This window comes from Capricornis sumatraensis, chromosome 2 (assembly GCF_032405125.1).
Source record: "Capricornis sumatraensis isolate serow.1 chromosome 2, serow.2, whole genome shotgun sequence".
Lineage (NCBI taxonomy): Eukaryota > Metazoa > Chordata > Mammalia > Artiodactyla > Bovidae > Capricornis > Capricornis sumatraensis.
Window position 1 is genome coordinate 102439161 of NC_091070.1, and position 26583 is coordinate 102465743.

Here is a 26583-nt window from a genome sequence, read left to right on the forward strand (position 1 = left end):
TGGATCAAATGGTGCCAGCCCCAGCCCTGTCTCTCTGGACCTTATTAGCTGAGTGACCTTGGGCAAGTTATATACCCTAAACCTGACACTGTCTTCTTTTTTTTTTTTTTAATGGTAGTATAGTTGATTACAATAGCTAATTTCTACCATACAGCAAAATGGTTCACTTATATATTTAATTTCTTTTCCATTATGGCTTATCACAGGATATTGAGCATAGTTCTCTGTGCTATCCAGTAGGATCTTGTTATTTATCCACTCTATATACACTAGTGCACATCTGCTAACCCCGAACCCCCTCCAACCCTCCCACACTCCTCCTCCCCGTTGGCAACGACACGTCTGCTCTCTGTAAGTCTGTTTCTGTCTTGTACCTAAGCTCGCTGGTGTCATATTTTAGATTCCATATGTAAGTGACATCATGTGGTATTTGTCTTTTTCTGACTTCACTTAGTATAATATCTAGGTTCATTCATGTTGCTATGAATGGCATTATTTCATTCATTTTTATGGCTGAGTAGTATTCCATTGTGTATTTGTACTACATCTTCTTTATCCATTCATCTGTCAAGGGATATTTAGGTTGTTTCCATGTCTGGCTATTATGAATAGTGCTGCTATGAACATAAGGATGAATGTATCTTCTAAAATTATAGTTTCATCTGGGTATATGCCTAGGAGTGAGATTGCTGGACCGTATGGCAACTCTATTTTTCGTTATTTGAGTAACCTCCATACTGTTTTCCATAGTGGCTGCACAAATTTATGTTGCCACCAACAGTGTGAGAGGGTTCCCTTTTCTCCACACTCTCTCCAGAATTTTTTATTTGTAGTCTTTTTAATGAAGGCCATTCTGATTGATGTGAGGTGGTATCTCATAGTTTTGATCAGGAGTTCTCTATGAAGAGTTGACTCATTGGAAAAGACCCTGATGCTGGGAAAGATTGAGGGCAGAAGGGGGTGACAGAGGATGAGATGGTTGGATGGCATCATCGACACATCGGACATGAGTTTGAGCTACTCTGGGAAACAGTGAAGGATAGAGAAGCCTGGCATGCACCAGTCCATGGGGTTGCAAAGATTTAGATACAATTTAGCAACTGAACAACAATTAGCAATACTAAGTATTTTTTCATGTACCTATTGGCTATCTATATGTCTTCTTTGGCATCACCAACTCAATGGACATGAGTTTTAGCAAACTGTGGAAGATAGTGAAAGTCAGGGAAGCCTGGCGTGCTGCAGTCCATGGGGTCACAAAGAGTTGAACACAACTCAGTGACTGAACAAGAACCAAAAAAGGCCAAAAAGTGGACAGCGGTCCAATTCCTGGAAATCCCCACCCCTTCCCCAAATTAGTTGGAATAATCCACCCACTCACTGGCCTATGAAAATATCCAACCCTATAAAAACTGACAACCCTGTACCCTGACCATCTTCTGGGATGGTCCATACTCTGTGGAGTGTGTGTCCCCCTGAATAAACAGTGTTTCATTTTACTATGATTCACTCTTTAATTATTTCCTTCCAGTGCAGGAAATGTGGGTTTGATCTCTGGGTCTGGAATATCCCCTGGAAAAGGGGATGGCTACCCACTCCAATATTCTTGCCTGGAGAATCCCATGGACAGAGGAGCCTGGCAGGCTACAGTTCAGGCAGTTTTAGAGTCAGACATGACTGAGCAACTGAGCACAGCATGTCTTCTTTGGAGAAATGTCTAGTTAGGTCTTCTGTCCATTTTGCAAATGGATTGTTTTTTTGTTGTTGAGTTGTATGAGTTCTTTGTATATTTTGGAAATTAAGCCCTTGTTGGTCACAGAGTTTGCAAATATTTTCTCCCACTCTGTAGGTTGTCTTTTAGTTTTATTTATGGTTTCCTTTGTGGTGCAAAAGCTTGTTAGTTTGATTAGGTCCCATTTGTTTGTTTTTATTTCTTCTTCCTTGGGAGTCTGATTTGTGTCAGAATGATTTGCTTATGTTCTAAGAGTTTTATGGTGTCCTGTTTTTAAGTCTTTAAGCCATTTTGAGTTCATTTCTGTGTATGGTGTGAGAGTATTCTAACTTCATTTATTTACATGCAACTGTCCAATTTTCCCAACAGCACTTGCTAAAGAGACTGTCCTTTCCCCACTGTATATTCTTGCCTCCTTTGTCAAAGATTAATTAACTGTAGGTGTGTGGGTTTATTTCTGAGCTCTGTATTCTGCTCCATTTATTCATATGTCTATTTTTGTGCCCAAACCATGCTGTTTTGATTACTGTAGCTTTGTAGTATTGTCTGAAGTCTGGGAGGGTTATGACTCCTGCTTTGTTCTTTTTCCTCAGGATTGCTTTGGCAATTCTGGGTCTTTCCTGGCTCCATAAAAAGTTTAGGATTATTTGCTCTAGTTCTGTGAAAAATGTCATGGGTAATTTGATGGGGATTGTATTTGTCTTTCTTATTTCATGTGTGGCCTTGCTGCACAGCATGTAGGATCTCAGTTCCCTAACCAGGGGTGAAACTCCCAACCCTGCAGTTGAAGCACTAAGTCTAATCTACTAGACCACCAGGGAAGTACTGTTATTCAAAACTAATTTATCCTGCTCCCCACCTCTTTGGTAACCATAAGTTTGCTTTCTGAGTCTATTTCTGCTTTATAAATAAGTTCATTTGTATCATTTTTTAAGATTCCATATATAAGTGGTATATTTTTCCCTGACTTACTTCACTTAGTAATGATAATCTCTATGTCCATCCATGTTGCTACAAATGGCATTTTATCATTCATTTTTATGGCTGGCTAGTATTTCATTGTTTATTTGTACCACATCTTTATCCATTCATCTGTCAGTAGGCATTTAGGCCACTTCTGTGAACTGGCTCTTGTAACTAACACTGCAAGGAACACTACGGTGCACGTACCCTTTTTAATTAGTTTTCTCCTTTTGCAGACATGCGTCCAGGACTCAAGTTGCTGGGTCACGGATCGGACTTTAGATTTTAAGGGACTCTCGTACGGTTCACCAATTTATGTTCCCACCAACAGTGTAGGAGGGCTCCCTTTTCTCCATACCTGTTCCAGCATTCATTATTTGTAGACTTTTTGATGATGGCCATTCTGACTGGTGTGAGGTGATACCTCACTGCAGTTTTTTCATTTCTCTAATAATTAGCAATGTTGAACATCTTTTCATGTGCTTGTTGGCTATCAGTATGTCTTATCTGGAGAAATGTCTACTTAAGTTGTGCCCATTTTTGGACTGGGTTTTTTTTTTTTTAATATATTGATCTATGTGAGATGTTTATATATACTAGAAATTCAGCCCTATCAGTCACGTCTTTGCAGACATTTCCTCCTATTCCATAGGTTGTCTTTTTGTTTTTAGTTACCTTTGTTGTGCAAAAGCTTGTAAGTTTGATTAGGTCCAATTAGTTTACTTTTGCTTTTGATTGTATTACTCTTAGAGATGTATCCAAAAAAATACTGCTGTAATATACTGACTTTATCTTTCTAAAATTGAGTTTGAGATTAGTACAACTAGGATTGACTCATAGTGCTAAACAGAGCAAGAAATTTTCGGCATACAGAAAGTACTAATATCTAGTAGCTATTATTACTACCATGTCACCTTCTCTCACCTCTACTGTGGCAAGATCCTTGAGAAGCTGTGTGTTCCTAATGCTTAGCACAGTGCCTGGCATATGATAGGATATAGATTTGTTGAATAGATAAATCCATCTATCCATCATCCATCTAGTCAACATTTATCGAGCAATTGCTACTTGCCAGATAATGTACTACACACTAAAGATGGAACAGTGAACAAAACAGCAAAATTCTGGCCTCTTAGTGCTTACGTTCTGGTAGGGAAAACAGATCAACACATGTATGGTTTGACAGGGAGAAAAACAGCAGGGTTAAGGGCTTAGAGAGAGCCAGGGGTGGTCGAGGTTGCTTTTCTACATATCACAGAAGGTCTCTCTGAGAAGGTGATATGTGAGCAGACACTTAAAGGAAGTGAAGAAGCAAACCACAGAAATGTGCAGAACGTGTATTCTAGGCTGAAGGTGCAAAGGGCCTGAGGTAGGCACATGGGGGGCATTTCTGAAGAAGAAGCCTGTGTGGCTGGAGAGAGATTAAGGAAAGGGCTTTGATCTCTTCTTCACTTGATCTAAATTGAGCACACAACACAATCCAGTAATTGAAAAAGATGTATTAAAATATTCATAAAACAACTGAAAAATTAATGAACATGATGGGGTTTTTACCTGGCTGAATACAGTTCCATTGAAAAACTACAGAGAGGAAATTTAAATGTCAAGTAATCCCTTGCAGGTACCCCCTTAGAAAAACCACATGCAGTCTTAGGAGGCCTCATTCTGCTGAGAATCAGACATGAAAAGGACAGTCTGCCATCTGGAAGCAGCTCCACTGTTGTCGTCTGTGTCCAGGGATGAGGATGTTGGGACCCAGGAGAAAGGGCCAAAAGATCCGTAGGAGGTGGTATGAGGAGTTTCAGAAAAAGCCCCAACCCTGAAGTGCTCCACCCCAGTGTGAGCAGCTCCCTGCAGGCCAGTCAGTCACAGACCCAGAGTGGGAAGCCGGGACCCTTGCCCGGTGGAGGCGGGGAGAGGAGGCTCACAGCAGTGCTAACAGAAGTGATAGCTGGTGCTCTGGGTGGGAGCTTCACAAACATGCAGAAAAATAGGGCTCTTGCTCTCAGGAGGTGTTAGGAATGTTCCATACATAGTAGATTCATTGGACCTGCTGAGAAAGGAGGAAACGGAGAATCCTCTTTTCTCCGTAAAAGAAAAAAAAAAAAGACTAAGAAAATTACACACATCAATGCATACACTTGGTCTCTCCACAGCGTATTTTCTTATTCCTTGAAATCCTGGATGGCTGTACAATTCTCACAGTGGGAGGGCTCACCAGGAGTGTCCTCATCCTGGCAGCCTGAAGAATGCGGACGTCTGAACACCTGCATTCCCCCCCCCCCCCGCCCCCACTGCCCCCGCTCCCCCTACACAAAAAGGTCTCCTAAAGGTTCTGGAGTTTTCACCGTGGAGTCAGAGAAGCCCAGGGTACAAGGCAAAGCTGGTGACTTTGCAGAACTGCTCAGGGCGAGTGTTCTTCATTCCTCTTCCGCATGGGGCCTGTGGGCACAAAGGAGGGACAGGCAGCAGAGCCAAAAGGCCTTGCTCCAGCGTGCAGCACAGACCAGACACGCCAGGCTCAGAGATGGCAGGCACGTGCGACGACAAAACCCAGTCCTGCTGACATATATGTCAACAGAATGCGAGCTGGCGCACCATGGGATTAACAGCAGTCTCTCAGGAAATAAAAGACTGCACATATGGGGCAGAGTTTGTTTGTAGCGCGTACACTTTTTCTCTGTGTAACCACCTCCTAGACATCTTCAAATCTAAATTACTCTTTATTTCCTTTGATCTTGGCCTCCAAAGTCTCTCACAAAGAGAACAAGACAGGAAGAAAAAAGGAAGCAGCTCTTAGGGGACCTCAAACTAAATGAGATGAAAACTAACATTACCTGTCACACCCACTTACCCCAATGTGTTCTGGGACTATATCATCAGTATTTTCAATTTTAAATGAAGAAAATTCTTTACAGATCTAACTGTCTTTAACCTCAAAGGCCCTGAAGCTATTATTATAGGAGCCAGGCTGCTGGAAAATGACTGAAGCTTTATAATGATTCTCTAGAGAGAGCTCTGCCATACCAGAGACTGGCAATCTAATTATTCCATTTCTGGCTACTTAGAAAGAAAAGAAATTCTGCTCCTTAAGCTCTATGGGGACTTGTTACAAGCACGAAGGACTTCAGCAAAGAACATACCATACCTTTTGCTCTCCAAATAGTACTACTCCTCAAGCCAGTCCGGGTTCTCGATTTCAATTGTGTATCGATTATGGTATGGATGTAAACGTACTTGGAAAGAAATGGCTCCTGGCACTGGTCCTCTGCTAATCTTGCTATGATGAATCCACAAATTGAGATGATATGCTACAGGGTGTAATTTTATAGTCTACACAACACTGAAAGCAGAAAACTGCCCTGTATTTTAGAGAGGAAAATAGCAACAAAAATCACATAGTCTTCAAGTGGCATGGCAAATGGAATGCTTTCTAAAAACAACTGCCAAATAGGCGATATACCCTGGGCTAAAGGCCATCCTGAACATGCTTCCATCATAGCATCTCCACTCTCCAACTACAGCACACACAAAGGTGGGTTAAGCCCTTATATTAAAAGGCCATGTCTATCAGAATACTAAAAGATCTGCTACTTTCCCCATTAAGGCAAACCACATCTAAACGATGGTGACAGGAATGTGTCCGAATTTTCTCAACTGTAAATGATCCTGGTGGGAAGTACAAAACCAGCAAGACAATTTATATACACATAGAATCATACCGTCTCTTAATCATGCAACACTGGCTCCTTGCACCAGGAAGATTAAATAGAACATTTATACACATCCTTTATACACATCTTTTTCTCCCTCTACGACTAGACATGTGCTTCTCCACGTTTTGGTTTCCAAGGCCACACATACTTATGGGCCGCATTTTCTGCACAAGAGTCCAGTTTGGATTTGCTTATTGCTTAGGGTATGATCGCGGTCTTCTCAATTTTTCCGAATGTCTGCGTACACCACAGACTCTGACTTGTTAATCCTGTCGCTGTGGTGTCCGCCAGAGTGGTCTAGCTGCGCGTATATGACTGGGCCCTGGGGAAGAGAAGCAGAATTAGAGGTATGGAAAACCTGGTGGCCTTGTGAAGTGCAGGGACAGAAGCGATGATTAATGTGATATTGTTAGGGTTTCAGAGCCAAGAGTCCCCCCTTTTGAATGTCTTCAGGAACATATTCTTCTTAGGAACAGTATGTCCAAGACTGACTTTAAAACAAGATTGGGTATACTTGGTAACTGTTCAAGATGGTACACAGAGATTTGTTATACTATTCTGTCTACTTTTGTATCTGTTTTAAAATATCTATAACAATATAATATTCCTTCTCAAGAGTTACCCTTAAATACCTGTCACAGAATTCCTCAACTCTTGTAACTGGCATCAGAGTCTCAAGGACAAAGATGGACCCTTCTGCCAACCCAAGACCCGCTGAAATCATGACTTTAAGAATGATACAAGAAATCAACATATGCAGTGCCACTCAAAAATACAATCAATTTTGAACTGATCATTTTACACAAATAGGTACTTAAAAAAAAACTTCCTATATTCTTCCACATGCCTACTTCTAGTATGATTCTTTTAGTCTAACTATAATCCATATACTGCTTCTTCGATATCTAAGATCAGGTAAACATTTTTCCTGTTTTCAAATTTAAAATAACCCCAAAGCCGCATCTACAGACTTACAAGGAAAAGCCCTAGATGGACTAGAAGAGGCCCTCCTCTCACCCTCAGCAGTAAGGAGGAGGGCTGGCAGGGTCCCACCAGGACAGCAAGGCAAGGCTGCCTCGGGTAGAGCGAGTCTTGACTCTGGGGAGGACCAAGGGTTCAAGTATGAGACAGCTGGCTATACTGCACAATTCTCAGAGTCCCTTCCAACCCAGAAATTCTAAACCTGTAAACAACAGCAACTACCACAAAATAGCCTTCTTTAGAGGTAAAAAGAAGTTTAATATAACCCAAAGGCTATTGTCCCAATCCAGGGAATCTCTCCTTGAATAGTCTACTACTGTGCTTAAGTTTTCAATTTTGAAGTCATAAGATCAGTAGCCAGACGCATGTGGTTTAAAATAAACACTCTTGAAACTTCTATATGAATCTAGAATGGTAGATACATGACAGAAATGCACAACACAGAGAGTGAGCCGTAATACAAACTGTGGGCTTTAGTGAATTAGAAAGTTCTCTGTATTAATTCATCAACCATCACAAAGGTACCGCAACCATCCAAGTTGTTAACAATCAGGGAAACTTTGGAGACGAAGGAGTACATAGGACCTCTTTACTTTCTGCTAGATTTTTCTGTAGACTTAACACCGCCCTAAGAAATAAAGTCTACTTTATACGAAGTAACTGAATAAAATAAAATAAACATCCTCACTCCCATCTAGGAGTCCTACAGGCAGCATCCCTTAATGCGTAGCGTGGGATCCTGCGGAGTTCAGGCACTCCAGCTTCCAGAGAAGGGATAAACCGAGCTATGCAATGGTGCTCCTGAAAGAAGACTTACACAGTGACAGCCGAGGGCTAGACCCATCTGAACGCCGGCAGAGCTGCAGTCTGAACGTCCTGAGCACGGCAGGAGCACTGCTGAGCACCAGCCGTGGGGCCTCACGCCAGGCGTGTTCTTAACCCCCCAAGCATTACTGTCTTCATCTCTAACATGGCACTAGCAATAGTATTATCTCTCTCAAGACTGTTGTAAGAATTAGATGATATCTACAACTAAAACTTAAGCAATGTCTGACAGCATTCAAAATACAGCAATCATTTTTATCATGAACACACTGTTATACAAATACAATTAAAAGTACACCACTGTTACCAATCAAATAAGTCAAGCAAGGTCACTTTGTGTTTGGTCAGCGTGTGATACTTTTCAGGGCTGTCATGGGTAACGCAACAGATCATGCTGCTAATACTGAATCAAACTGAAACCCTCTATACTCATCTCAGAAAGCGGCAAGTTAAATGCGGTTCTAAAAAATAAAGTTAAACAAACAAATGCTGTTCAAGTCATTATCTACGGTGGTTTATTACCTAGCAATAGGTAACCGATACACTGTGTGAGTGGGAAAGAGAGAGAACGGAGAAAGCAACAAAGGAAAATAACAGAATAACCTCTGAATCAGTCAGTAAATATTAAGAAACTAGGGAGGTCTTTCATGTGAGACAGTATGGTCTTTCACGGCACGAGGACACAACAGTTTGTCAAAAGGAACTGGGAAAACACAGAAGGATAAAAGGAGCCCCTTCCTACTGATGGGTTTGTTTCTCCAAATTGCTTCCTAACGTCCTCCTTCTTTCCCCCTTAGGAGCTCTTCAGCCAGTGGCTTTGTTAAATGCCTAGAACAGCCCCTGGCAGACTGTAGGTGCGTGAAAGGTGCATGAAATAATGGATCTGGAGGAATTCTCACCAGAATGGGGGATTGGGAATCTGCCAGTGAACGTAGCTCAGTTGTGAATAGCTCTCTAAGGTCTGGTCTGAGGGAGATCTGGAAGCTGATGGTACACTGAGTCTCTGTGGAACACGCCTCAGGACTTTAACAAGAAGTCAACGGTCTCCTTAGGCTGAGACCACTGAGGACTTCAGGAGGGGTCAGTGAACCAAGGACTTGGAAATGTACCTGCTATATTGCTAAAACATGCACTTTGGGGTGTTTGAGAGTTAAAACAGTATCAATAATAACACCTATGCTAACCTAGCTGTACTGTACATCCTGACACCTTTCCTCATCCTCTATTATTTTTTTTTTTGGTGCTGCCACAAAGAATTACACCAACCAAGTGAAAAATCACTGCATACATATATATTTTCCTCAACTATTTATTATACAAATAATCCTTACTATTAAAAATGTTTCAAAAAACTAATTGCTTGACCTAGGTTTATTCTTTTAGTTCCAGTTAGAAATGAAATTATCCCTGGACACTACCTGCATGAAATTTATTCTAATATAAAAACACAGTGGCGACGGAGTAGAGAGAAACTCCAGGAAGAAAGGGTTATGGAAGAGCAAGGATACCTATCTCTGAACACATATTAATTTCTTAATATGTGTAATTCAGGAATTACACTCTCCATAGCCTCTATAGTCCTTTAGAATCTGAATCTGGTCCTTCGGGCATTAGAGGAATCACCCTTGACACCCTAACACAGATTTGCTTTAACCACATGCTCACTGACTGTTCACAAAACACATTTTCAGTACTTATTTCACATCACCAAATACAGACGTGAAACAGTGTGTGTTGTGACATTGACATAAATGAAACTAATTATCAAAACAAAGTTGAAAAGAACTGGATATAGGCAGGACAGGATAAGTCTATGTCTTAAGAGCCACACGGATCTGGGTCTAATACCAGCTCTGGCAGTAACTACTGACCTTGAGCAAGTGACTAAACCTAGCTCAGCCTTGGTTTCTTCACAAGTAAAATAGGGACAGTGAAGGAACTTACCTCACAGGACCACCGTGAGAACTACAGGAGACAATACACGTGTTGTACTTCTGGAGACCTTACACATCTATAGACTAAAGTTGACACAAACATAACTTTCCCACTCACTGTCCTCCAAAAATACTTGCCTCCTGCTGGCTTTGGCTGTGCCATGTGGTTTGTGGGATCTTAGTTTCCCAACCAGGGATCAAATCTGCGTCCTCTGCAGCAGAAGCTTGAAATCCTAACCACTGGACCACTAGGGAATTCCCACTTGCCTTTTGTATACTAAGCATTGTTTCCAGAAAAGAATCTAGAAAACCAATTGTCCCAAAGATATACACACAAAGATTATTTGAAATCAATGTCATTCAAAACTAAGCTTTACAAAGAAAGATACTCCAAACTCTTAAGTTGTGCCTACCTGACACCCTTCCCAACCCAACTTCCCACTTTGTTTGCGGGAAGAGTCCCCCCTGCCTTTTTTTTTTAAATTAATTTGGAAACCAACTTTATTTTTGGCTGTGCTGAGTCTTCATTGCCACGAGCAGGCTTCTTCGAGCTGCAGCGAGCAGGGGCTGTTCCATAGCTGCGGGGAGCGGGATTTTCTTTGTGGCGGCTCCTCTAGGTGCGTGGGTCCCAGTGGTCGCAGCTGGTGGGCACAAGAGCGCAGGCTCAGTAGTTGTGGCACAAGCGCTTAGCTACTCTGTGGTATGTGGGATCCTCTCGGACCAGGGATTGAACCTATGTCCCTTGTACTGGAAAGCGGTTTCTTAATCACTGGACCACCAGGCAAGTCCAAGAGCCCTAATTTGGTTCTGGTGTTCACTCCCTTCACTCAGGTAATTTGACTCCACCCTCCTTCCCTTGTGCCTCAGCTGGTAAAGAATCTGCCTGCAATGCGGGAGCCCTAGGTTCAATCTCTAGGTTCAGTCCCTGGGTTTGGGAAGATCCCCTGGGAAAGGGAAAGGCTACCCACTCCAGTATTCTTGCCAGGAGATTTCCATGGACTGTGTCCATTAGGTTGCAAAGAGTCAAACAGGACTGAGTGACTTTCAGTTTCACCTCTCCTGCCCCCAGGGGTAAAGTCAGTTATAACTGCTGCCCCCTCGCACAAGACTGGCAAGAGGCATCAGCATGTGACCCACTCTGGCCAAGGGAACAAGGAGAAGTTTGCTGGGGGGCTTCTGGTAATTTTCCTTCATAATAAAATCTCCTCCTTCCTCCTGGGAGGAGATTCAGCTCTTCCTACAAGTGCCTTTTTTCATGAGCTGCCTCAAAGCATGGCAGTCGTTTTGAGGTTGAGGGAAGGCGCCTGAGAACAATGTGCCCAGAGGATGAAAGAATAAGATGGAAAGAACTTGCGTCTTAAGGACACTACTGGATTACTAAACCAATGAACACAGAGAGGTACCCTGCTTTGGGGTCGCTTGTGAGTTAACAAATCTCTTACTGTTAAAGGTATTTTTAGTCAGGTCTTCTGTTACTAATCTTCCAATTCTAACAAAAATAGTGGCCAAAGACAGATGAGTCATATAGCACAATTAATGCCCTGCCTGGCTATTATGTTTTCATCTTTTGTAAATTTCCTTCCTGGAGCACTAGTATTGTTTCTCTTTTGATAAAATAACATGGAGTTATTTATTCACTCAAATAGTAATGACTAACGCTATTAGACTCTCAGGTGATGCCTGCAGGTAGAAAATGGAAGGTTTTGCTGATCAAGGAACATGTCCTGATAGAACCACTGGAAGAAAGTACTAAGGGATAGTTTGCAAATATTCCTGTCATGTGTCCATTTCACACATCTGACTGCAGTACGGGGGCAGTCACTGCCTAAACCTGTCCTCATAAGGCACAGTATGCCGTGTTTGCTTGTATGTGTGTGTGTTAGCCACTCAGTCGTGTCTGACTCTTTGCAACCCCATGGACTGAAGCCTCCCAGGCTCCTCTGTCCATGTAATCCTCCAGGCAAGAACACTGGAGTCGGTAGCCAGTCCCTTCTCAGGGGATCTTCCCGACCCAGGGATTGAACCCAGGTGTCCTGTATTGCAGGTGGATTCTCTACTGTCTGAGCCACCAGGGAAGCCCGCAGTGTACCAAGAACCCTTATAATTAGCAAAGGAAAAATGAGAAGGTCTTTAGACGTCAACTTGCCCTAACCCATTATTTAATAAGAAGGTGTTTAGACATCAACTTGCCCTGACCCAGTATTTAATAAGAAGGTGTTTAGACATCAACTTGCCCTGACCCATTATTTCAAAGATTAAGGGAACAAATGCTGAAGTAAAATAATTCCCTGTAAGTTTACACCATTAGCTGGACCCAAGAGTCAATACTGGTTTGTAACACATGACTAACCCTTAATACACTAAGATGTCTATCTAATAAATATGAAGATTTCCTCAAGGTTGTTTGTTAGGATGTACACATAAAAAAATTCTCCATATCATGGAAAAGCTTGAAGATGATCCCAACAACCCAGGAGCCTCTGAGGTTCTGTAGGACAGGGACCAGATGATAATCATCCCTGTGTTTCCCACGTTCAGCTAACATTGCATATATGCTGAGTGCTTAGATGTGTGTGGAAGTGATACATACAATGGAAAGATCAGGTTGTCAAAACAACTGCTACGTTTGGTTATGTTCAATTTATAAAAAGTATTTAATCTCATAAATTCCCTAATAAGATGAACATATTAGGTCAAGCCAGTTTTCTCCAAACAGAAACCTTTTCTGCTTCAGTCTGAACAAGTGGAAGATAGAATATCGAAAGGATTCTGGTGAGAACAACTTCCATAAACTCCTCTGGTGCTCAGACAGAGAGGTGTTTCTGTCATGCACACTGAGCGTGCCACGTGATGGTGAGTAAGAGCACACACCAGTGTCACCTGAGGCCCTCTGGTGCTTAGGAATTCTGTGGAGTATTTGAAGCAAATGTTTTAACCCCAGGATAGCAGCCCTCATTTTAAGGTGACCACTGAATGAAAACCTAAATAAAACAAAAACTGGAAGATAAATCTGCAAGGAAATCACAGTTCCAAGTCTCATGTTGACTGGCAAAGGCTTTATAAATTTCAGAATCAGGTTAAGGCAGAAAAAATACTTAACAAGTTGTACAACTGTAAAATAAAAGATACATTATTACTTGATTAAAAATAACCAAGTAAGACAAAGGCCACTCCAGGTAATGTCACTTAACAGAAACCCTGATTTGCAACATGTTCAGCATTATGCAAACCAAGAAATCCCAGATGTCCAGGCTGGGTTTAGAAAAAGAAGAGAAACTAGAGATCAAATTGCCAACATTCACTGGATTATAGAGAAAGCAAGGGAATTTCAGAAAACATCTATCTCTGTTTCATCAACTATGCTAAAGCCTTTGATTGTGTGGATCATGACAAACTGTGGAAAGCTCTCAGAGATGGGAGTACCAGACCTTCTTACGTGTCTCCTGAGAAGCCTGCATGCGGGTCAAGAAGCAACAGTTAGAACCCTGTATGGAACAACTGACTGGTTCAACCCTGTATGGAACAATTGACTGGTTCAAGATCGAGAAAGGAGTCCGACAGGGCTGTCTGCCGTCACCCTGTCTGTTTAATCGGAACACTGAGCACATCATGAAAAATGCCAGGCTGGGTGAGTTACAAGCCAGGATCAAGATAGGCAGGAGAAACATCAACAATCTCAGATATGCAGATGATACCACTCTAATGGCAGAAAGGGAAGAGGAACTAGAGAGCCTCTTGATGAGGGTGAAGGAGGAGAGTGAAAGAGCCGGCTGAAGGCTAAATATTAAAAACACTAAGATCACTGCATCCGGCCCCATTCAGTTCAGCTCAGTTCAGTCGCTCAGTCATGTCCGACTCCTTGCGACCCCATGAACCGAAGCACGCGAGGCCTCCCTGTCCATCACCATCTCCCAGAGTTCACTCAGACTCACGTCCATCGAGTCCGTGATGCCATCCAGCCATCTCATCCTCGGTCGTCCCCTTCTCCTCCTGTCCCCAATCCCTCCCAGCATCAGAGTCTTTTCCATTGACTCAACTCTTCGCATGAGGTAGCCAAAGTACTGGAGTTTCAGCTTTAGCATCATTCCTTCGAAGAAATCCCAGGGCTGATCTCCTTCAGAATGGACTGGTTGGATCTCCTTGCAGTCCAAGGGACTCTCAAGAGTCTTCTCCAACACCACAGTTCAAACGCATCAATTCTTCGGCACTCAGCTTTCTTCACAGTCCAACTCTCACATCCATACATGACCACTGGAAAAACCATAGCCTTGACTAGATGGACCTTTGTTGGCAAAGGCATGTCTCTGGTTTTCAATATGCTATCTAGGTTGGTCATAACTTTCCTTCCAAGGAGTAAGCGTCTTTTAATTTCATGGCTGCAGTCACCATCTGCAGTGATTTTAGAGCCCAAAAAATAAAAGTCTGACACTGTTTCCACTGTTTCCCCATCTATTTCCCATGAAATGATGGGACCAGATGCCATGATCTTTGTTTTCTGAATGCTGAGCTTTAAGCCAACCTTTTCACTCTCCTCTTTCACTTTCATCAAGAGGCTTCTTAGTTCCTCTTCACTTTCTGCCATAAGGGTGGTGTCATCTGCATATCTGAGGTTATTGATATTTCTCCCGGCAAACTTGATTCCAACTTGTGCTTCTTCCAGTCCAGCGTTTCTCATTACCGCATGGCAAATAGAAGGGGAAAAGGTGGAAGCAGTGACAGATTTCCTCTTCTTGGGCTCCAAAATCACTGCAGATGCTGACTGCAGCCATGAAATCAGAAAATGATTGCTTCTTCGCAGGAAAACGATAACAAACCTAGATAGTGTGTTGAAAAGCAGAGACATTACTCTGTGGACAAAGGTCTGTATAGTCAAGGCTATGGTCTTCCCAGTGGTCATATATGGTTGTGAGAGCTGGACCATAAAAAAGGCACCAAAGAATTGATGCCTTCAAACTGTGGTGCTGGAGAAGATTCCTGAAAGTCACTTGGACATCAAGGAGATCAAACCAGTCAATCTTAAGGGAGATCAATCCTGAATATTCACCGGAAGGACTAATGCTGAAGCTGAAGCTCCAGTATTTTGGTCATCTGATGCACACAGATGACTCACTGGAAAAGTCCCTAATGCTGGGAAAGACTGAGGGCAGAAGGAGAAGAGGGCATCAGAGGATAAGATGGCTGGATGGCATCACCAGTGCAATGAACATGAATTTGGGCAAACTGTGGGATATGGTGATGGACAGGGAGGCCTGACGTGCTGCAGTTCATGGGGTCACAAAGAGTTAGACACAACTGGGCAACTGAACAACAACAACGAGAGAGAAGAGGCTTTTGGGGACCTGCACTGAACACAAAGAAAATAACCCAGGAACAAAACTGTGGGAAGCACTGGGGCTCTCCTCTCAAAACCGGCCTGAGGTCCAACTGCAAACACTGAAAAAAGATAGTACAGATTGACACGGTGTGTGAACTGCTTCCTACTAACCTCCAGAAAATGCCAGAGTCAGGACTGGGCAGAACCCCGGGAGCTTACTCACAAGAGAGCTGAGCCTGGCTCTGACTCACGGACAGCAGGCACAGCAGGGTGGGGTCTGGATGCTGGAAACAGGGCAGCCAAGGAATGGCAGCCACTCCAGTCTTCCTGCCTGGAGGATCCCACGGACAGGGGAGCCAGGTGGGCTACAGGCTATGGCCTTGAAAGAGTCGGGCACCACTGAGCGACTAACACTTTCATTTTTAAGTCCACTTAATGAGTGCCTTCACTGTGAACAGACAACCCAGGATCATTGGGCATTTGAGGAAAGCTTCTAACATGACAAAAATTATAAGAGAAAAAAGGGAATTCAAAGGAAACAATAACAGAAGAAAACATTAAAAAAATCATATAAAACAAGAAAAAATTATACAGAGAGATAAGACAATGTATTCATGAAAACAAGTATGCACTATTAGAATCTGAGAATAAGTAACAGTTCTTGAAAATTAAGAGGAAGATAACAGCAATTAAATATTTAATAAAAGTTGGAAGATAAAGTTGTAGAAATTTTCTAGAAGAAAATTGGAAAACAGAAAAAATAAGAAAGAACTGCTCTAGGAAATGATCCAATTCTTAACAGGAATTTCCAAAACAGAGAATAAGAAAATGGAGGAGGAAAGTTTCCAGAGAATAATGGAAGACAATATCCTAACTGAAGGACATAGCTTCCAGATTGAAAGAGTCCATTGAGTAGCCAGTATAATGTATGAAAAAATCCCACAATTTTATAAAATTTCAGAACACAAGGGATAAAAAAAGACTCTAAGGGAAGGAGAATAAAACTGGCTCTACACAAAGGAGGAGGCATCAGGACAGTATCAACTTCTTGGCATTGGAAGCTAGAAAAATCAGCAATGCCTCAAAATGCTGAAGGAAAATGATTTCCAATCTGGAATCCTACCCAACCAGATTCTCAGTCAAACTTGAGGGAGGAGAATAAAAACAATTTCAGACCTGCTGAAGACAAACATATTATTTTACAGTTTTGGAGGTCGAAAGTTTGAGATGGGTTTCACTGGGGTGAATCAAGGCATCAGTAAAGCTGCTTTCCTCCTAGGGGCTCCAGGGACAATCTGCTTCCTTGCTTTCCCCAGCTTATGGGAGCTGCTTGCATTCCATGGCTTGTGACCCCTTCCTTTATCTTCAAAGCCACCAGAATAGTCTTCAAATCTCTGGCCCGGACCCTCTTGCTTCCCTCTGCTAAGGACCCTTCTGGTTACATCTGGCCCACATGAATAATCCAGGAAAATCTCCCCATCTCAAGATCCTTAAGGTAACGATCTTGACATGTAATGTAACATATCCCACAGGTTCCAGGGATCAGGATGCGGACATCTTTTGGAGGTCATTATTTTGTTTAGCATACAAAGCCTCAACATTCGTATCTGCTGTGCATCCTTTCTCAAGAAGTTATGGAGGATGTGTTCTACCACACTATGGGGATAAAGTAAAAAGGTGAGGATGTGAAGTCCAACAGGAGCAAGAGAAAGAAAATTTCTTGGGAGGGGAGGCCCAGGATGACTCCTGCACAGCAGCCTGAAGCACAACAACGCCAGAAGATTTCAACAGGCATGTCTCCATGAACAAAATGAAACCCACAGAATATCTGATGTGTCTGAATGTGCTCAGAGTTTTTTGCCTGGAGAATTTTGAGGTGGAGTGCATTAATAGATAAGCACTTAGAAAACTAAGCAAATAAAAACCAAAGTAAAGATGAGCTCTATGACAAACAAAATAAAATTGTACAAAAAACCAAATGTATGCAGTACAACAGTGACAAAAACAGGCATATGTAACAGTGAAAAGTAACACCTAACCACATATCCATACTGGGAAGAAGCATGTGGCCGTGTATATACTTGAAAGCGTATGCTGGGAAGAAGGGCTTGAAGGGAGGGGCTAAATTCAGCAATAAAGTTGCTCAGAAATATGAAGATAAATATCAGGGAAAAAATGGCAAAGAGAGAAACTTCCCTGGTGATACAGTGGATAAAAATCCCCCTGCTAATGTAGAGAACACGAGGTCGAGCCCTGGTCAGGGTAGATTCCACATGCCGCAGAGCAAGCGAGCCCACCTGCTGAGCCTACGCGCTGCAAATACTGAAGCCCATGCGCGCTGCAGCCTGTGCTCTCCCACAAGAGAAGCCGCCGACTAAGCAGCGCCGGCACCGTAACAAAGAGTAGCCCCTGCTTAAAACAGCCACAGCTAGAGAAAGCCCACGTGAAGCAACAAAGATCCAGCACAACCAAAAAAAAAAAAGAGTAAATAAAAATTTTAAAATAGCTACAAGAATGGAAAGCGTTTGGCTACTATTTCTTAAAATTTCTTTTTACTTCCCTTTCCTTCTCAGCCTCCAATCAGGTTGCTTAATATTGTCTGCTAGCTTACTACTGTAGTTCTGTTCATGTCTCCCAGCGTTCCTTTCATGCTTTGTTTTGGTTAGTTTCGATTGCTTCTTCAAGTTTACTGAATTTTTCTTCCATAGTGTCTAATCTGTCATTTATGCCATCCAATGTTTTTTTTCATTTCTAGAAGTTTCTTCCATTTTGGTCTTTTTTATATTTCCATTTCTCTCCGTATTATGTTAAGGTTTCCCTTACAACCTTAAGTTTATTTTTAAGGTTTCTAATATTTATTTTAAGGTCCTTGAATTCTATGAATTCTATGACCTATGTCACTTCTGGGTTTGCTCCTATTGGTTGACTTTTCTCTTGACTATATGTTTTATATTCCCCCTTCTTTGTATGCTTGGTAATTTTTGACTGATGTCAGACATTGTGGATTTTTTTTTTTTAAACACCAAAAACCTCTGTATTGGGGTAGGTTTCCCAGGTGGTGCTAGTGGCAAAGAACCCACCTGCCAATGCAGGGGTCATAAGAGATGCAGGTTTGATCCCTGGATTAGGAAGATCCCCTGGAGGAGGTCATCTAAACCCACTCCAATATTCCTGCCTAGAGAATCCCATGGACAGAGGAGCCTGATGGGCTACAGTCCATAGGGTTGCAAAGAGTCAGACATGCCTGAAGGGGTGTAGCACATACACACAGCCAGTCAGACATTGGGAATTTTTCGGTGGCAGGTGTTGGATTTTGTTTTTTGGTGTTTGTCTTTTTAAAAACTTGAAGCATAGTTAATTTACAATACTGTGTTAGTTTCAAGTGTACAGCAAAGTGATTCAGCTATATGCACACACACACATATATACACATACACTTTTTTGTACATATACTTTATATATCTATATACTTCTTTAGATGCTTGGATTTTGCTATATTGTTGTAAAGACTGGATTTTGTGTTGGTGTGCATCTAAATTACTTTTAGATTAGTTTTATTCTTTAAACGCTTCCTTTTTATGGTGGGTCCATAGCATCCATAATCTGGTACTGATTTAGCCCTACTACCAAGGTGCTAATTTAGTCGCATTACCCCGATGGCTCAGTGGTAAAGAATCTGCTGCCAATGCAAGAGACATGGGTTCAATCCCTGGGTCGGGAAGATTCCCCAGAGAAGGAAGTGACAACCCACTCCAGTATTTTTTTTTTCCCTACTCCAGTATTCTTGCCTTGGAAATCCCATGGACAGAGGAGCCTAGAGGGCTGTAGTCCATGGTATCACAAAGAGCTTCTGCAGCTAAGGTGTGACCATTCTGAGAACTCCAACCAATACCCTGAACATAATGAGCTCTCTCCACTCTGCGTTTGAGAACACAAACTATTTCCGGTCCTGGGTAAGTTTCAGGGCACTGTACAACCTACTGCTTTCCAGGCAGTTCTTCCTCCGGCCACCAGGACGTGTCGCCCACGCATCTACAAATCTGTATTTAGCAAAGGCTCAAGGGGACCCACTCCAGATCCCAACGGGTCTTCTCTCTACACTCTTTCTTCTTCTCTGGTGCGGTGCCTCGTAAATCCTAGCCACCCTGGCCTCCCCAGCTCAGTGGGACAGCTGAGCCGTTTCTGTCTGCCCTTAGTACCGCAGTCTGGAAGATGCCTGAGGAAGCCGGGACGATCACGGGGCTGCCCTTTATTCCCCTCTCTCAGGAATCACGGTACTGAACAGCCTGTTTCCCAGTGTAGAGAATTCCTTCTTTCTTCCCCTACCCCCAGTTTGTTTTCAACAGGAGAACACCTTCTACAGCATTTCAAGGGCAGAAGCAAGTTTTCAAGGCTTCTTTAGGTATAATGTCTACCTGTAACTTTAATGCCTTTATTCACAACCTTATTCCTATTCACAATCCAAGTTAGTGAATTAGGTATCTGAGGCACACTATGTAAACTGAGAGAGAGAGGGACAGAAAGACATACAGATAAAAAGAACGGGAGAGATGAACAGACAGACTAGGAGTAAGTAAGGTCCTGATGCTGTGACAGAATATACGCTGCCTAGAAATCTAAGGTTCGAGCCCCAATTCTGATGCTAACTGCTCTGTGCTTTTAATAATTTAACATCACAACGCCTCCGTGTCCTCACCACATATGACAACTCCAGTCTGAGACTGTGGGGTAATTCTTCCACAAAACACTGTTATCCTTTTCTTTACTTCTTCTTAAATCCATCCACCCCGCTACATCCCTAATCCCTCCTCCTCAGAGCAAAGTTATAACTGGCCACATTCCTTCTAACACTTTCTATCCCAGAAGAACAGAATCAGTACTAAGCTCTGGAATTTCTGCCATGCCACAATCATAGTTACATCAGCATGAATAAAACACGATACTAACCACAATGCTAGATTCCATGCTAGTTCCAAATAAAAGTTATTTCTTCTCTGTACTTTCTACAAAAAGCAGAAACCAGACTTTCCTTGTTCATCAAGCCTACTAATTATTCAAGTAACTGCTTACTTTCTATTTCTTCTAAAGAATTCATACAAAATAACTTTTCTGTTTTATTATCAATACCAAAATCAACTTACTCCTGTGAATTTCATGGCTTAAGGTACACCTCAATATAGAATCTAGTTCACTAGCTTTAATTCTCTGAGCAACTAGGGAAGAAGTGTTTACATCTGACAGTCATCTCCTAATTTTCTTGAGCCAATCTGTTAGTGGCGGTTTGGTGGAAACCTTTACTCAAGTCAGATTCTTTTCCACATACTTTCTTGGGTTCCTCCTAAAGCAACCCCTATGTTCTTCTCTGCTTCTCTTGCCCTGTCTTTCTGTTTCACTCTTTCACAACTTAGTATTATTCTTTTCCACATCCCAGAACACGGCACAGCACCCAACTGCAGAGCACGGGAAGTGGACAGACCGCAATCAGCTGTTACCTGGTGAGATCCAGAAGGCAGGCTCTTTACTAGACCCTCTGTGTCGGAGGGAGACTTCTGTGAAACCTGCTTAACTGGTGACACATTCTCTGATGTATTGCAGCTGATAAGTTGGCAATTTGGAGAACAAATGTAAAAAAAACATAATTAAAATGGAAACATAAAGTATAGAAATGCAAGTGATGACAAGATGAAGTAGCAGATATATAAAAACAAAACTCAACAAAACAATGAGTATCAAAACAATCACATTTCTTGAAACTAATTTTTATCCCTGACACTAGTTCTTCCAAGCCAGTGATGCTACTCCAGGGGAGGAAAAGAAACCAATGTGGGATGACCACCTTGCCCCAGTTTACAACAATGATACATGCTGAATGGGATTCTGGCTGTAATATACATTTACCCTTTGGCTGCTGTGGGTTTTTCCCCTGCTATCACTCCTCCTTTGGCATACAGGTTTAAAGGAGCAAGCTATACCTTCTTGACAGCAATTCGCTTTTGTGATCATCAAAGGCAAACCTCTTCTGAATGTGCTTCCAAAATGACAGATACAGATCCAGGCTTGTAGTCTTGGCTCATCTCACACCTTTGATTCCCTGGGTCCCCATTGTTTGTTTCCTCACCAATTCCGCAACCAAACCAAAGAAAATCCAGGAAGTCACGGATCATAAGAAACTGTGGAATGCCAAATCACATGGGCTGAACTTTTTCAGGGGCACAGGGGGTTTTCAACAGCAAGGCCTATCTCTTAAATAAACCAGAGAGAATTGATGCCAAGAGGTAACTCATTACAGATTCCTTGATGGGATGTGTTTTCAGCAGAGCTAAAATCCTTTATGATGTATTTTTTAAAAATCTTAGAAGTGTGGAGAGAATCACTTAAAGTGTCGTTATTCAGCTCCAATCATACAAAGCATTCTGCAAACTGTGCTTTCTCTGAACCAGGAGGCTATACAGCCCAAACCAAAATGGTTTGAGTATTCTAACACAAAGAGGGTCTAACTCAGTAATAACACAATTCAAGTATTAAAAAAAAACTAACACACACACACAGGCATCTTACATGAAGAACACATATGTTCAGATGACCATAAAACCTGACAACCCAATTTCATTGGGATGGTACACTCAACATGTTTCTAATACAGACACAGGACATATTTGTGGACAAACCATGATAGCTGTTGGGTTAGCTCAGAGATAGATGGTTAGTTGTCAACAAGGGAGATGGGCTGAGTACACACACAGGAGTATTAACAGCAACAGCCAGTGTGATTGGTTACCATGTGTCTAGTGGGAGTGGAAGAGAAGACCCAGCCCTGTTATAGTCCCAGTGTGTCGTCTATGTCAGCTTTTCTTAAGAAGTGGAAGACAAGCAGGACCTGATCTTGGCACACCAAGGTAGAAAAGGCAGGGGAGGAGGGAAAAAAAACAAGTAAGAAGAATAGCAGCATTCATGACGCCATGCAAGATTCTAAGGCACACTTTTCAGTGCTTTCATTAACCCAAAAGCATGAACTAAGATTGGCATGTCACCACCCGGATTAGTTTCATGTTGAAAACCAATGTTCCGGTTATATTTCATCATAAATTACTCACCATGCAAGGGAGCGAGTACAGTCAGCAAACAGAAACATTCCAAGCAAGTGATATCTGAATTTGAACACTCAAACTCCTTAAAACACAGCACTCCCAACAAGTAAAGCAGCAGAGCCCAAAGAAAGAGGTCCTACCATCCACCAGCCAAGGGGTTCAGGGCATGCAACCCTCTCAGATCACAATCCCTTCGTGCACTTGGGATGCAGCCCGTGCTCCATCAGCTGAAACCCAGCCTCACTCTCAGTCTTACCACACAAGTTCTACAGAGCTTATATGGGCTAGCTGTCCAGCTGGAGTGGCAAAAAGAGGGTCCTTCAGTTAGACATCCATCCTCTGCTCAAATGTGTTATCTTTGAGAAGCCACAAGCAAAAAGCAAGTCTACTTTTCTTTACTGCTGGTATATTTTGGTGTTCAACTCTTATTATCCCCCTTGGATGAGTCTAGCCATGCATTCAAGAACAAGTCATAAACTACTTATAAAACTACAAACAGGAAAAGTCCGGCATCATCACATCAGGTACCAGCACACTCTCCCCAGGCATTGTTATGACTATTACATTTACCTAATTGAAAAGAAGAGCCTTGTAAGATTATTACCAAGAGATCAAATTAAACTCATACTGGAGCAAGAGATCTGTGGCTTAATAATACTAATCTCAGAGTGGAAGGTACTCAGAGAGCACAGACTACAGAGCAGTCCACGTCACCAAACCTAAGAAAGAAACTGAAACAGGTATTAGCATCACATTCCACGTTTAATGGCAGTCCCTTGATCCCTGCTCGCCCACACAAAACACCTTTTAAGGAGACAGCTCAGTTCCGACATGAAAGTTGACAGCAGCTAATTCTTCACCATTCTTTTTCCACACAGCATATAGAAGTTTTCACAAATTTTGACTCCTTCCCGCCAACTTTCCCCTCGAAAGCAGAGCTTCTTACCCAGTGTAATCCTGTTTAGAGTTTCTCCTTCTATAGAGGACAGCCAGAATCACGGTGATAAGCAGAGTGAGACCTAGGACCACAGCAGTAACTATACCCACCACTACCCAAACTGGAAATGCGGGCAAAATCTCTAGAGAGAAAGAACAACAAAATATGTTTAAGGTACATCGCTATAGAGAGAAGCAATGAAATCGTATCAAGTTAATAAACAAGTGTCTTCCTTTAGCAATTACCACACACTCTTTTATTATCCAAATTATGATATTCTAATACCTAACTGGTGACATATGAACATTAACCTGATAAAGAACGAGCTTCAGAACTCAACACATTTATATATATATAAAATCCCTCTCAATGCTCTAATTCAAAGAAAAGCTGGGTATGTGAATTTACCTCAATCTATTCTCCAACAAAGCAGACTTTGTCTCAAAATGAGATCCAGAACCTGCATTTCCTGGCTTATTCTCCCAAAAAAGGTGAAGAAACAGCTATACTGTTTCTGCCAATGTTAAAACTTTCTCCTGGAGAATATTGTGTGTGTGAAGTTGCTGAGTCATGTCCGACTCTTTGCAACCCCACAGACTATAGTCCACCAGGCTCCTCCATCCATGGGATTTTCCAGGCAAGAACACTGGAGTGGGTTGCCACTGCCTTCTCCAGAGGATCTTCCCAACCCGGGGATCAAACCCGGGTGTCCTGCATTGTAGGCAGACACTTTACTGTCCGAGCCACCAGGGATGTCAGAATATTAAAATAATACTAATCTCCTTTTCCACTACCCACCACATGTAACTATAATGAATCTGGTCTTAGTTCTAACTAACAATGAAAAACTCATACTCCTGGAATCTGATCCATATGCTCCGGACAGTAGGTATATAGATGGAGAAATTGAACACTCCAGTTGGAATGAGTTCCCTGACCCCCATGGATGTTTCGTAGAGCCACAGTCCATGGAAACAGGGATCATAACTAAGGCAGAAATACCCCTTTCAAACACATCCTGAAACATCATTCTTAAGGGGACTGTATCACTACTGCAAAAATATTCAAGGAAGTACCTTTCTCTACAACATAAAGCCTAATGTGTCCTGGCTGGACAACAATGTCAGGAGGGTTTTTGACATCACAGATGTAGGTGCCATTGTGTATAAACTGCATATTTTCTATGTTGATTGATGCATCTTTCTTGTCAAGGTCTCCAGCCCAGCTGATTCTGTCCTTAAATGGTGGATAATTCCCAGCATACACTTGCCCTTGGGAGTAGTGGAAAAACTGCAATTAGAAAAAAGAACACATGAGCTATTCTCAAAGGCAGAAGTTCTAAACACTAGTATAGGCATACAGTGAAGGGTTCTTTTTAAAAAAGACTTCATTTGAGGAGCTCCAGTCAAGACTGTGGAGGAAGGACATGGAAAAAAGACTGCATCCAGAAAGAAATGCCACATCATCAAGATGTGACGATAAAAGAAATGCCAAATCTTAAGCAACGGGACCCAAGCCAGACAGGGGTTTAGAAATCATGGAGCCCAATCCTCTTTCAGTTGAAGAAATGAACTTGTACACTATCTCTAATCCTCTCAATATTCCTGTGATATAGCAATTACCAGCCATATTTTTATAAAGAAGGAGATTGAGACTCAAAGAAGCCATTTGCTCAAGGTCACAATGATTAACAGGTGGTAGATTCAAAGTCAGGACCACCTGATTCTTCAAACCAACGCTCTGACGGACACCATGATTGAGCCCAGTGAATCCAAAAGTTTCATCCTTAATTCACAAAGCTTACCATTAAGATACACGAAGGCAGCAAGAAAAAGAAGCCGAAATATCACAGATCAGTTAGTCTGTGGGTTACCCCATTTTACTTATTTGTTTCCTACAGAAAAGTCATGGATATGTGAAAGGAACACAGCCCAGACAACCCAAAACAGTCTCATCCGCCTTTGCAGGCTCAGCCTTCAGCCCTTTGTCTTTGCAGTCTCATTCTCCCTGCAGACCTGCTTTCAGCAAAGGAACTCATTTCTCAAAGTAACTTTCTCAAACCCAGTCCCCTGAAAATAAGGCCAGGCCTGGAGGGTGGGGATCTATTTTCATATGTGGCTCCAATCTACACGGCTCTGCTGGGGGCCTGATGTCTTTGTTCTTATTCACCGATGGGGACATTGTAGGGTTGGGGGTGGCAATCAGCATTAGTCAACCACTGAGCTGTACTAGCAATCCAAACACAACATTTTCAGAATCTTTTAGAGAAGCTGAAATCTCATCCATTCCTACGATTTAATGGCCATCTACATTTTGTTAACTTCTTAATCTCTCTCTCATCCATAGTACTCTCTGGAGCTCTAGACTCCTAATCCAACCACCTGCTTACTCTGGCTTAGCTGTCCCCACCCTCCCGTTGCCACCTTCTCCTACAATCTGCTTCTACCTGCGACATCTTGACCGATGGCAGCATGCCAGTCTCCCAAACCATACATTTTGGAATTATCATTGATTCATCTTTCTTCCCATTCAGTTAGTCTCCCAAACCTGTCAATTCTATCTCCTAAGTTTCTCTCTTCTATTTGATTCCCACCAATACTACCTGATTTTATGTCCTCATTATCTTGGACTATATGACCTTTTAACTGGTCTCAAGTTCCTCTAATCCATCCTCCATAATGCTTAAATGATTACTGGAAAAAAAAAATTTATCAAATATATACCCTGTGTTTAAAATAAACTAATGCTTATCAGGAACTATGCAGGGTGTGAGATTTTACACTCTCTGCAACTCAGCCATAGGTTCACAGATGCTGGCAGAAACACAAGACTCACAGGAAGTCTTTGTTCTTCTGTTAGAAGACTTGGACACAAAGAACCCTATTACTTACAAACAGCCAGCCACATGCTTTTATCTGTGGCCCCTGCCCCTCAAAGTCCACAAGGACAGCATGGAGGGACTAGGGTGGATGCTGTGCACACAGAGGCTCTGCATCACAGCTGAGGAGCCCCAAGCTTGGAAAACCCCAGTCTTTTATAATGAGCAGTAAGCCCATCTGACCTTTGCCCCAGAGAGAGGCATATTACTATCGT

At 42.3% G+C, this 26583-nt stretch overlaps 1 protein-coding gene across 2 annotated transcripts in view; it reads right to left on the reverse strand.

The window, feature by feature from the left end:
* Nucleotides 1-5031: 5031 nt before the first annotated feature.
* The window catches only part of MPZL1 (myelin protein zero like 1), a 93622-nt gene continuing 72070 nt past the window's right edge, over nucleotides 5032-26583 (reverse strand). The window contains exons 3-7 of one of the 2 annotated variants that reach the window (XM_068965058.1): nucleotides 24567-24780; nucleotides 23500-23632; nucleotides 20958-21060; nucleotides 10652-10792; nucleotides 6622-6733 (exon numbers count right to left, since the gene is read on the reverse strand). In XM_068965058.1, coding sequence (XP_068821159.1) covers nucleotides 10676-10792; nucleotides 20958-21060; nucleotides 23500-23632; nucleotides 24567-24780 — 567 coding nt within the window. In that variant the 3' untranslated portion in view covers nucleotides 6622-6733; nucleotides 10652-10675. Of the gene's footprint in view, nucleotides 6734-10651; nucleotides 10793-20957; nucleotides 21061-23499; nucleotides 23633-24566; nucleotides 24781-26583 lie in introns of both variants that reach the window. The other variant, XM_068965059.1, reaches the window with a different exon arrangement.